General features: G+C 38.8%; 1 protein-coding gene across 16 annotated transcripts in view; it reads right to left on the minus strand.

Annotated features, from left to right (window-relative positions):
* The window catches only part of CSNK1G1 (casein kinase 1 gamma 1), a 157,946-nt gene that overhangs the window by 71,684 nt on the left and 73,011 nt on the right, over positions 1 to 13,251 (minus strand). For 14 of the 16 annotated variants that reach the window (XR_002179007.3, XM_073799759.1, XM_073799789.1 and 11 more), the window contains one exon: positions 3,633 to 3,673. The exons of the other annotated variants lie outside the window; for them this stretch is intronic. Coding sequence is in view for 10 of the 14 variants with exons in the window: in XM_073799759.1 (XP_073655860.1) it covers positions 3,633 to 3,673 (41 nt within the window). In the remaining 4 variants the exon portion in view is untranslated. Of the gene's footprint in view, positions 1 to 3,632; positions 3,674 to 13,251 lie in introns of those variants that run through there. 16 annotated transcript variants of the gene reach the window in all.

Consider the following 13,251-nt stretch of genomic DNA (forward strand, 5'->3'; position numbering starts at 1 on the left):
AGTTTTCTTCTAAGATATTTATAGTTTGGCTCTTATGTTTAGGCCTTTGACCCATTTTGAGTTAATTTTTGTGTATGATGTAAAGGGTCTCACTTCACTGCATGTGGATCTCCAGTTTTCCCAACAACATTTGTTGAAAAAAACTGTCCTCTCCCCATTGAATGGTTATTTGTCCTATTTTTAATATAGGCTCAAAGGAAGGAGAGTTCCACAGCTTCCCTTATTAATTATTATTAATTCATGCTGGTGTTTAACAAGTTTCATGGTTTAGAAGGTCTTTATATGTAACAGCAATCTCCACTTACTGAAAGTTTAGCCTATTTCTCTTATATCCTCAATAACAAAGACAAAACAGCTCCCGAATAACCTGTGAATACTATAACAGCTATCTTCAAATAACAAAGCTATTCAGTCATTTCTTAAACTTCCTTTATTCAGGCAAAGTAATTTAAATTTTTTTAACCTTTCCTCACTGGTCCTACTTTTTAGTTATTTGATCACCCCTGAAAGCTCTTCCTGAACCCACTTGAAGTTTTCTGCATTTTTCTTAAAATATAGAATCCATAAATCACAGAATTCAGAACTTTCCTTGAAGTTCTCTAGTCTACACCTTTGCTTCTAGGAAGGTTTTATCTAAATCAATTCAGGTAGGCTAGAATACTTCAAAGCCCTAAGGAGCTCTATGAAAGAACTCATACCCTTCTCTGATTGCAAAATCAGCAAGCATCAGAGTTGGCCTTCAAGTTTCTCAAGATTCTTGTATTCCAAAAAAATGTATTGAAGACTATACTGTAGAGTCACTTCCTTATTCATTTATCTCTTCAGTTATAGAGTCTCCATTCAGGTTTTAGATCTTCTAATATATCACCATCAAAGCAGCCAATTTCAGAATCATTAATAATTCACAAGAAACCAAAAGAGACAGTGATGACAAATTGATATGAAACCAGAGGTTGATCTAAACACTAGAAAGAGGAGTGTTCTTTCTGGAGAAACAGTCTTGAATTCGAACAAACCACAACAGTCAATGAATTTTAAAAAACACAGATCCTTCTTCAAACCTAATACCTTCAAACTTCATACTGGAAACATTAATAGGAAATATTCAATCTGATCTTGGGTAAATAAGTTAACAGATTAAAAAAAGCAATATCTCTTTAGAGTTATAGGGCTAAAAGTGGGTGTACATACACATCACATATATTCAGACATGAGGGGCTTTTTATCACAGACAGAAGGACTTACATCCTTCAGCCAACCCCTTCAGCACGTAGTCGTAGCCTGCTCAACCAACTGGAGCTTCAAGTGCTCTTCTGAAAGCACTATGAATAAAGGACACTGCAAACAATCTATAAGATTGTAAAAGGCAGTAGGATTAGCAGCATGGAGAGAAAACTCTTTAAACAACTGTTAGAAAACCTCTGTTAAAAAGAACCCCAGAAACCTCAGTGATAGGGGTAAAGGAGGGGTTCATCACACTAGTTTGTTTACACTGTATCTGATTTTTAAAAAAAAGTTCCTAGAAATCCAAGAAACAAGAGCCCACAATGAAGATCCAAACAAAGTAGAACTGAAACACTACCAGTTCCTTGTATTTCTGTGCCAGATGCTGATTACATTTCCATAGAGGGCTGGCTATTTGCCAGAATCATGGTTATTCTGGAACACACACGCCTGCCTGAAATCCTAAACTGACAGCAGACGGCTACCTTGTAGGACGGTAATGCTTAAGGCAAATTTTGCTGTTACGGTGAAAAGAGCTCAATTACTGCCATCATATCTCCCACAGAGAATACAGCCCCACAGCAAGAGAGGAGGCCCATAGACAAGATTGTCATCCTCTAAAAAGCCTTTATTTAAGGTTTATTTGAAAGAGAAATGAGGTACTGAGGCACACCATACTAGATGACATGAAGTCTATCTACCTTTAACTCTTGGCCATACAAAGAATAAAACTTTAATAAAATGTAAGTGAAATGCAATAGTCAGTCATGTCAATAATGTTATGCAACCTTATCTAAACAGGTCAACTAGTATGAACCTGGAAAGAGGAATCTAGATAGAATGAGTTGCCCCTAACAGAAAGCCTCAGAAGAAGTCTTGATAAATAAGGGGACAATAACAAATATACAGTATTGAGGCAACATTTTAAAGTGTTTTAGGGGCTGCTTCTCCCTATTACTAGTCCCAAAGAATCAAAATTATTCCAACTTGGGGTTTCCCTGGTGGCCCAGTGGTTGGGAGTCTGCCTGCCGATGCGGGGGATGCGGGTTCGTGCCCCGGTCCGGGAGGATCCTGCGTGCCGCGGAGTGGCTGGGCCCGTGAGCCATGGCCGCTAGGCCTGTGCGTCTGGAGCCTGTGCTCCGCAGTGGGAGAGGCTGCAGCGGTGGGAGGCCCACGTACCGCAAAAAAAAAAAAAAAAAAAAAAAAATTATTCCAACTTAACAAAACAATAAAACAGAAAAAGTAAAAAAGAGATGAACTAGATAACACTTTCACAGAATAATCAAATTCCCATAAATACAAATATACAGTTAATTCCTTGACATTCAAGGTGAGAAAAATATTTGGTCTGCATTGTTACATGCATTGTCTCTCTTCCTGCTCCAATTTCTCCAACAGAAGTTCCAAGTCAACAAACAAAACACTTGGTTCCCAAGGAGCTACCTGCTCTAAGACCTGCTCCCTGTCCACCTCTTTGTAGAGAAACTAATCTGATGCCTGTCAGTTCTTCACAGGACAACACTAACTCCTCCACAGACAAGCTTAATGAGAGGAAAGGACCGACCACAGAGCAGGTGTGGATGTGGTAGGGGCAATTCATTAGAAAAGAACAGCAATTACCATAAGATACTTCCTTCAACTATTAACGCCTCTGCCTTCCAACTAATAAAGCCCAAAACTACCTTCAGATCCTGGGAAATGTACTAGGATTTATTAGGAGGACAATATTTATACAGTTTCATAGAAACTAGTTATATAAAGCATTTCATATGGCTAGAAATGGTTTTTCATCAACCTTAAATATAAGATAAAGAACTGTTTCTTCTAAAACTATTAATCCTTAAAAATAACAGAATTATTCTTTTTTAACAGGATGTTATTTTCAATGACTAGGTTAGTTATTCATAAGATTAGCAATGACAAAACCAACTGAACTCTTTGCTTCAAATCTGACCATGTAATGTCTTTTTCACGTTTGACAGCTTTTTAAGGCAATGATTAGATGATCACATTCAGAAGTATATTAATAAATACCTTACATTTTTAAAATGGATAAGTCATATTCAAGAATAAGAAAATTATAAAAAAAAATAGCACTGTGAAAGGTACAAAGTTTACAGCAGTTACTAGGGTTTTTTTTTTTCCTTCCAGCTATGTTTTATAAACTTTTTTTGATTTATCGTTGCTAACACTATAGTTAGCATCCTCTAACTATATAGTGTTTTACAGTATACAGTGATTCATCACTGTAACACTATATATATTTGAAGGAAATGACTATGTGGGATCATATGCAAGGAAAAATAACATTAGTATTTTTGTGAATGGTTACATTTATTTCCTGTAAAAAGATATGTGAAGGGTGAGAGCACTAAGACATAATTACCACAAATACAGATTCTACTCACCAGTTTGATAGCTACATATTCATTGGTGTAGAGATTTTTACCTAGAGGAAAAGCAGAATGTATATGTTTTAGTGACATTTATTCTGGGAAATGCAAAGCAAAATCTTAGCTTACAGGGTCATGAGAAAGGTCACATTCCCAACGCTGTTCACATATATGAAACATGATTTGTAAGTGAAAAGCCAAACAGAGATAATGAGACCCAGCAAGACAAGAACAAAAACAGCTTGAGAATTTGAAAATTTAAGCTAGACATGAGAATCTTTTATTTTAAAGAAAACAAATCTCGGGGACTTCCCTGGTGGTCCAGTTGTTAAGACTCCACGCTCCCAATGCAGGGAGCCAGGGTTCCATCCCTGGTCAGAGAACTTGATCCTGCATGCATACCTCAGCTAAGAAGTCTGCATGCCACAATTAAGAGTCCACATGTGGCAACAAAGATCCCGCATGCCACAACTAAGACCTGGCGCAGCCAAATAAATATTTTTTTAAAAAATGAAAGAAAACAAATCTCTTTGTCTGTCACACACACATTTTGTTATTTAATATTTCCCAACTATTGAGCTATGAGGCAACCCAAGAAGAAGAAATGCCAGAATTACAAAGATAGAGAGATTTTAACTCTTGGCACAAAAAACACAAACCCTCATTTTTCTAACTCACTGACAAGTAAGGTTTTCTTATTTTTTGTCATGGTATTTAGTATCAACTTTAGTTGGCATAAAGGACAGTGTGAAATAAAACCAATTATTGGCCTGCTCCTTTTGGAAAACTCATCTACTGTCTCTAAGTAGATGATTCTCAAAGCTGTTTTGACTCTTCACCAGAACTCAAGCTCTACATCTTCACCTATATGCAGAAACAGCTCTCCTTCCAGACAACACTTAACTCAAAGTTCTTCCTGCAGTTGTAACCTTTTTCCTCTCAACTTCTCTACTTACAGAAGTGGAATCAATATTCTTCTGTACTAGACATCTAGAGTCAGAACTTGGGGTGAGTATAAGAGCAACGATCAGTTAGTGAGCCCACAGTACATGCTCGGTACTTAGCTACCTTTACCTCTTCAACTCCATTAGTCCTTGAAGGCTAATTTTAACTCCTTGTGAGTGCTTAGTATAGCCCATATAGCTCAGCCACTGCACTGGACTTCACATTGCTTCTTATATATTTGTCCTATCTTATTCAGCTGGACTATAAATATCTCGAGAGTAGCAATTTTATTTAATGGATCTATCAATGCCCTATGGTGCTTAAGACCATGTTCTGCACATCTCAGACACTCAAAACCTTGACTGCTTAAAAGTTATAAGTACGTATAGTATGACTACTTTTTAAATAATACATGTAGGTAAAGGTTATATATACACATAAACGTACATATATATATATGTACATAGCTGAATATATATGCATGGAAAAGGATAGATAAAGATGTATTAAGGTATTAAGATGACTGTTTCTGGGCTTCCCTGGTGGTGCAGTGGTTGAGAGTCTGCCTGCCGATGCAGGGGACACGGGTTCGTGTCCCAGTCCGGGAAGATCCCACATGCCGCGGAGCGGCTGGGCCCGTGAGCCATGGCCGCTGGGCCTGCGCATCCGGAGCCTGTGCTCCGCAACGGGAGACGCCACAACAGTGAGAGGCCCGTGTTCCGCCAAAAAAAAAAAGAAAGATGACTGTTTCTAATTTTCATATAATATAGGTTATTTTGATAATGAACAAAAAACAAACCCTGCATTTTGGGAACAAAAGGCTGCTTGTAATATTGATTATTTTTAACAAGCTCTAGACAATAAATGGCCATTATACTTTTAATACAGTTAAAATTACACCATTATACTTTTAATACTGTTATCAGTTTTCCCAGTACTTTTATGTGGAGAATAGTACACTAACTTAGGAATAACTTTTGTCTGCAAACAACATTAATAGGATTCACAGATTGCCAGACAAACACCTAAGACATTATAAGATGAATAACTTCTTTTTTAAAGGAGCAAAAGTAGAAAATAGCCATTTTTCCCTCTCTGTATTAATTGTATTAAGTTCTAAAAGTTAATTTGTGTTTCTGATTAATGTTCCCACCAAAATCATTTTAAAAAATATATTTGATGAAATTGTGAAAAGGATACCAACAACCGGGAGAGGACGAGATGAGGTAGTAACAGCCAGCTCCCAGGCAGATTAAAACTCCAGCTTGGCCACAGACTTCTTCCATGCGAGATAGGATGCTGCATGAAAATTTTTCAGGAAAGCCCTTCCCGGCACTGTATAAGCACAGTTATTGTGATCTAAAACTTATTTTAGCAAAGGGTTGACCCTAAAAACTCATTACTGCTTAGAGGAAAATGGTCAAGTTTAAAACTGTAGATGTGTTTGGGGAGGGGGATGTCTTTCCGAATTGGACACTCCCCCCCAGTTTTAGCAGTAAGAATTACTGGGGCGTAGGGAAGTAGGGGCACCGAAATTCACCCCTTACTCATTTAGAGTACAATATGACTTCACTGTTAAAGAATTAAATTAATTTTTGAAGTATATGCTTAAAGTAACAGATCTTTAATTCAAATAGATTACAACTTTTAAAGTGAATTGAGATGGTGGTATCAGTGTAAGCCTAGTAATCAATCTGGATTCTGATCTGTGAGCAAGAAAAGAGAGAAGGCAATCACAGGAGTCTCACAAAGGATGTACTTTCCTTTCTTTCTCCCACCACCTCCCCACAAGGTGTGAAAAAATGAGTAGAATTTTAACAGTTGAAGAAGGGAGAAAAACACATCTCAGGGAGAAGAAACTGTATGAGCAAAACAATAAAAATGAGAAAACAGATGGTTTAGGAAGAGAATGGGCAATGGTCTTGGGGTAGATGGACCATAAGTTGCACCATGAAGATCAGGAAGGAGTAGGGATGGGCAAGGAGTGGTTAGGGCAGCAAAAGAAACTAGAAAAGTAAGGTGAGTCCACATTAGGAAAGTCCTCAATGCCATCTTAAAACTTAAAATGAAAGGTTTCTGAGTAGGGTAGTGACACGATCAGATCTCTGATTTAGAATAACTATACCTCCTTTGTAAAGAGGTATAAAAGATTAACCAGAAAAACAAGACACCAGAGGTAAGGGAAAGTATTTGAGTATTTAATACCCCTCATATGCAAATATCAGACACCTAAGATGAGCAACACTCACTTCTCACCCTTCAGAGACTGTATTCTAGATCCTCACACAAGACCCTGCACATGGTGCCTCAGAGTTTGATAAATAAATCATATAAAGTGATAAGTGTTAAAAAAAAAAAAAAGAAATATGAACAAGACAGTAGATGACTTAGATGAGGGAGGGTAAAGCATTTGGGCACAAATGGCACTTGAGGTGAGCCTCTGAGGACGAACAGGAGAGGATAAAGAGCATTTCTTATAAAAATACTAATTTGAACATTGAGGTGGAGAAATGATAGAAAATGCAGAGAATGTGATAAAGTATGAGTGGACCAATATGAAAGGAGCACAAAGCATATGGGGGAGAATGGTGAGAAATGAAGCCAGAAAAATCCATACGAACAGAGTATGAATAACCTTGAAAGCCAGCTTCTTGCCCTGAAGTAAATACTTTTCCTAAATCCTCACTTTTTTTGAAGATTTGGGGGAATCTTTTTTTTTTTAAAAATAGTAAAACAAACTTGTTATATTATAGAAATCGTGCAGGGACTTCCCTGGTGGCTTGGTGGTTAAGAATGCACCTGCCAATGCAGGGGGCACGGGTTCGAGCCCTGGTCTGGGAGGATTCCACGTGCCACGGAGCAAATGGGCCTGTGAGCCACAACTACTGAGCCCACATGCCACAACTGCTGAAGCCCATGCGCCTAGAGCCTGTGCTCTGAAACGGGAGAGGCCACTGCAATGAGAGGCCCATGCACCACAGCGAAGGCCCACACGCAGCAACGAGGACCCAACGCAGCCAAAAAGAAAAAAGAAAAAAAGAAAGAAAGAAATCCTGCATAGTTTTCTTTTGGAGGAAAAACAAACAACCAAACAAGAGTTCAAAGAAATCCCAGGCACTTATGGATCTGCTTATTCCAGAGTCTAGAAGGCCTCACGAATCAGAGGGGAACCTTTTCCTCATTTTCCCTGTGTTCAGCTGGGCGGCCCAGTTTTCACAGATCAGTTTACCTTCAACAGTGTGACCTTTACATCTCCTGTGAAGGTGGGAAAGAGTAGCTGCCGGGCGATGCCAGGGAAGGAGGGGATTTAGTGATGCAACTGCTCCATATATATATATATATATATATATATATATATATATATATATGTATATACTTGCAACTACTCTTCCTGTTTTTAGCACCTTCTGCATCCCAACTTTTTGAAATTCCTACTGTCTCCAATTCTTGAACTTATTGATATCTGGTGTATTCTATGTTACAAACTGGCCTACCCATTAAATCATTCAGCTTTCTCTGGACTGCTAAATTAGTTATCACTTAACTGCTTTCCAGCTTCCAGAATTTTGTTAAAATTTCTCACCTGTTTTTATCTTCTCTCTCTCTCTCTCTCTCTCTTTTTGGTTCCTGGTGAGTTTTATGCCTTAAAAAAAAATTCCTTTTCTAAACATACATTATAAAACTGAGGCAGTGACTTCCCCTGGTGGTGCAGTGGTTAAGAATCCACCTGCCAATGCAGGGGACACAGGTTTGAGCCCTGGGCCAGGAAGATCCCACATGCCACAGAGCAACTTAGCCCATGTGCCACAACTACTGAGCCTGCGCTCTAGAGCCCGCAAGCCACAACTACTGAGCCCACGTGTCACAACTACTGAGAAGCCCGCGCACCACAACGAAGAGGTGCCCCCGCTCACTGCAACTAGAGAAAGCTCACGCGCAGCAACAAAGACCCAATACAGTCAAAAATAATAAATAAATTAATTTTAAAAAATAAAATAAAACTGAGGCAGCACTCAGTTGCATCAACTTACACATATATTATAATTAGTTTTCATGCATCTTTTTACCTCCACTAGGCAGTAAATTTCCTAAGGACAAGAATGTTCCACTCATCTGTTTATCCCTATCGACCAACATGGTATCTGATATATAGTAGGTAACAGATGCTTGCGGAAGTGAACCAAATTGACTTGATATACAGAGAAGGTTCTTCTGAGAAAGTTTTAGGGCAATTAAAAAAAAATTTAGTTTAGAATCAGATATGGATAATTCTAAGTGTGAATATAGGAGTTTTGACTTCATTATTCAACTTGTGAAATCACCAAAGATATTTGTGCTAAGAGGAAACGTATAGTTGTGAAAGTTGTATTTTAAAAATATTAATCTGGTCCCAATGTATACAATAAAAGAGACAAGAATACCTACGAAGAAAATGAATAGGAAGTTTTTATAGTAGAACATTTAAAGAATAACATCTACCACACAGTGTGGTTATGATGATTACACGAGTTAGAATATGTGAAAGTACTTTGTAAACTGCAATGTCCTAGATAAATCTAATTTTTATGACTTCTATTATCACGGCAGGTACGATGCAATAATTCCTTGAAGATAACTTTAAAAAATAGGATTTATAATCAAGGCATTTAGAAGAAAAAACTAACAACCTTTGGATTACATATAAACATGAGGGAAAAGGAAAATAGAAGGGTTAAAGTTGATGCTTTTAATTAGAGGAGAACAGAAAGAAAACCAGGAGAGTAGGCAACGATCGTTTCACTCTACCATGATGCCTTCCTCCAAGTTCTCACTGAACCTAAAAGCAGCAGAGAAATTATGAAATGCCTCTCAGCTTCAATTTTTGTACCTGTATAAAAGAATATAGACACAGAAGCATAATGACACAGCTTATGTAACACCAAACATGATAGCTAATACATTACAAAATGCTAGCTTGCTTTTGTTTGCTTACTTTCTCTGCTTATTTCAAAACAAGCTGAATACCTCACCCTCTTAAAAAGCAATTATCCTTATTCCTAAGAGGCCCTGGAGGTGACTAGATAATTCTCCTGAGCTATGCATCATTCAAATGAATTCCTTTGCCAGGGGGCATCATTAAGACTGAAGAGGTCAGGGGAATTCCCTGGCAGTCCAGTGGTTAGGACTCCATGCTTTCACTGTCGTGGCCTGGGTTGGATCCCTGGTCAGGGAACTAAGATCCCACAAGCCATGCGGTGTGGCCAAAAAAAAAAAAAAAGACTAAGAGGTCAATACAAAACACAGCCAAGTGGAAGGCTAGACAAACACTAAGCCACTATTCTCAGTGATACACAAAAATTTTGCTCTGGAAGAATTTAATTACAAAGATAGAGGGTTACAATCCTGCCCATTTAAAATGAATGACTGCTTCACCATACAAAGAATTACATATACATATGAATGATATATCAATAAATGTGAGAAAGGCAGTTTACTGAACAGAAAAATACCATTGATGAGGTGGCATAATCCCAAGCACTCAAAGCTTTTAGTTGCTGCACAAAATCCACAATGCTTCCCAAGGTCACTTCCTGGCCATGGGTTCTTTTATCGTTAATGTAAAAGAAACTGCATTACATAGTAGTTTTGGGAGCTTTACATCCAAACTCAGCCCTTTTGAAGCAGCAGTCTTAGATGTGAAGCTACCCATAAAATCCACTGCATGAAGACTTCCTGTTTCAGTAAATCGCCTACAGAGACAACATTTATGGTAAGCTTCATCAGACAAAGCACTATTTCAAAGAACCAGCAGGTGTCAGTTCTCAGAGTCACGCTGATAAAGGAACATACAAGCCTCGGTTCCCAGTTTAGTTAGATCTCCAGCTGTCAGATTTCTTGCCGTAAAGTGAAAGTAGTACATTTATAAATTACTACCTAGAACTTGTCAGAAAAAAAAAAAAATCCAGCCAAATGAATGTGAGGCAATTAGTAGTTAAAACAAGAAACCCATCTATGGTTCAAGATGGCGGAGCAGAAGGACGTGCTCTCACTCCCTCTTGTGAGATCACTGGAATCATAACTAACTGCTAAACAATCATTGACAGGAAGACACTGGAACTCACCAAAAAAGATATCCCACATCCAAAGACAAAGCCACAGTGAGACGGTAGGAGGGGCGTAATCACAATAAAATCAAATCCCATAACTGGTGGGTGGGTGACTCACAAACTGGAGAACACTTATACCACAGAAGTTCACCCACTGGAGTGAAGGTTCTGAGCCCCACGACAGGCTTCCCAACCTGGAGGTCTGACTGACAACGGGAGGAGGAATTCCTAGAGAATCACACATTGAAGGCTAGCAGGATTTGATTACAGGACTTCGATAGGACTGGGGGAAACAGAGGCTCCACTCCTGGAGGGCACACACAAAGTAGTGTGAGCATTGGGACCCAGGGGAAGGAGCAGTGACCCCATAGGAGACTGACCCAGACCTACCTGCTAGTGTTGGAGGGTCTCCTGCAGAGGCGGGGGGGCAGCTGTGCCTCACCACAAGGACAAGGACATTGGCAGCAGAAGTTCTAGGAAGTACTCCTTGGCGTGAGCCCTCCCAGAGCCCACCATTAGCCCCACCAAAGAGCCCAGGGAGGCTCCAGTGTTGGGTCGCCTCAGGCCAAACAACCAACAGGGAGGGAACCCAGCCCCATCCATTAGCAGACAAGCGGATTAAAGTTTTACTGAGCTCTGCCCAAAAGAGCAACAGCGGGCTCTACACACCACCACTCCCTCCCATCAGGAAACTTGCACAAGCCTCACAGATAGCCTCATCCACCAGAGGGCAGACAGCAGAAGCAAGAAGAACTACAATTCTGCAGCCTGTGGAAGGAAAACCCCATTCACAGAAAGTTACACAAGATGAAAAGGCAGAGGACTTTGTGTCAGACGAAGGAGCAAGATAAAACCCCAGAAAAACAACTAAATGAAATGGAGATAGGCAACCTTCTAGAAACAGAATTCAGAATAATGATAATGAAGATGATCCAGGGCCTTGGAAAAAGAATGGAGGCAAAGATCGAGAAGATACAAGAAATGTTTAACAAAGACCTAGAAGAATTAACAAACAGAGATGAACAATACAATAACTGAAATGAAAAATACACTAGAAGGAATCAATAGCAGAATAACTGAGGTAGAAGAACGGATAAGTGACCTGAAGACAGAATGGTGGAATTCACTGCTGCAGAACAGAATAAAGAAAAAAGAATGAAAAGAAATGAAGACAGCCTAAGAGACCTCTGGGACAACATTAAACACAACAACATTCGCATTATACGGGTCCCAGAAGGAGAAGAGAGAGAGAAAGGACCCAAGAAAATATTAGAAGAGATTATAGTCGAAAACTTCCCTAACATGGAAAAGGAAATAGCCATCCAAGTCCAGGAAGCACAGAGAGTCTCATACAGGATAAACCCAAGGAGAAACACGCCGAGACACACAGTAATCAAATTGGCAAAAGTTAAAGACAAAGAAAAATTATTGAAAGCAACAAGGGAAAAATGACAAATAACATACAAGAGAACTTCCATAAGGTTACCAGCTGATTTCTCAGCAGAAACTCTACAAGCCAGAAGGGAGTGGCATGACATATTTAAAGTGATGAAAGGGAAGAACCTACAACCAACATTACTCTACCCAGCAAGGATCTCATTCAGATTTGATGGAGAAATCAAAAGTTTTACAGACAAGCAAAAGCTAAGAGATTTCAGCACCACCAAACCAGCTCTACAACAAATGCTAAAAGGAACTTCTCTAAGTGGGAAACACAAGAGAAGAAAAGGACCTACAAAAACAAACCCAAAACAATTAAGAATATGATACTAGGAACATACATGTCAATAATTACCCAAAACATGAATGGATTAAATGCTCCAACCAAAAGACACAGGCTTGCTGAATGGATACAAAAACAAGACCCATATATATGCTGTCTACAAGAGACCCACTTCAGACCTAGGGACACATACAGACTGAAAGTGAGGGCATGGAAAAAGATATTCCACGCAAATGGAAATCAAAAGAAAGCTGGAGTAGCAATACTCATATCAGATAAAATACTATAAAATAAAGAATGTTACAAAAGACAAGGAAGGACACTACATAATGATCAAGGGATCAGTTCAACAAGGAGATATAACAATTATAAATATATATGCACCCAAAATAGGAGCATCTCTGTACATAAGGCAACTGCTAACAGCTATAAAAGAGGAAATCGATAGTAACACAATAATAGTGGGGGACTTTAACACCTCACACCAATGCACAGATCATCCAAACAGAATATTAATAAGGAAACACAAGCTTTAAATAACATGAGAGACCAGATAGATTTAATTGATATTTATAGGACACTCCATCCAAAAAGAGCAGATTACACTTTCTTCTCAAGTGCGCACAGAACATTCTCCAGGATAGATCACAACTTGGGTCACAAATCAAGCCTCAGTCAAATTAAGAAAATTGAAATCATATCAAGCATCTTTTCTGACCACAATGCTATGAGATTAGAAATCAATTACAGGGAAAATAACGTAAAAAACACAAACACATGAAGGCTAAAAACTACATTACTAAATAACCAAGAGATCACTGAAGAAATCAAAGATGAACTCAAAAAATACCTAGAGACACATGACAATGAAAACACGACG

The sequence above is a fragment of the Tursiops truncatus genome, chromosome 2, assembly GCF_011762595.2.
Source record: "Tursiops truncatus isolate mTurTru1 chromosome 2, mTurTru1.mat.Y, whole genome shotgun sequence".
NCBI lineage: Eukaryota > Metazoa > Chordata > Mammalia > Artiodactyla > Delphinidae > Tursiops > Tursiops truncatus.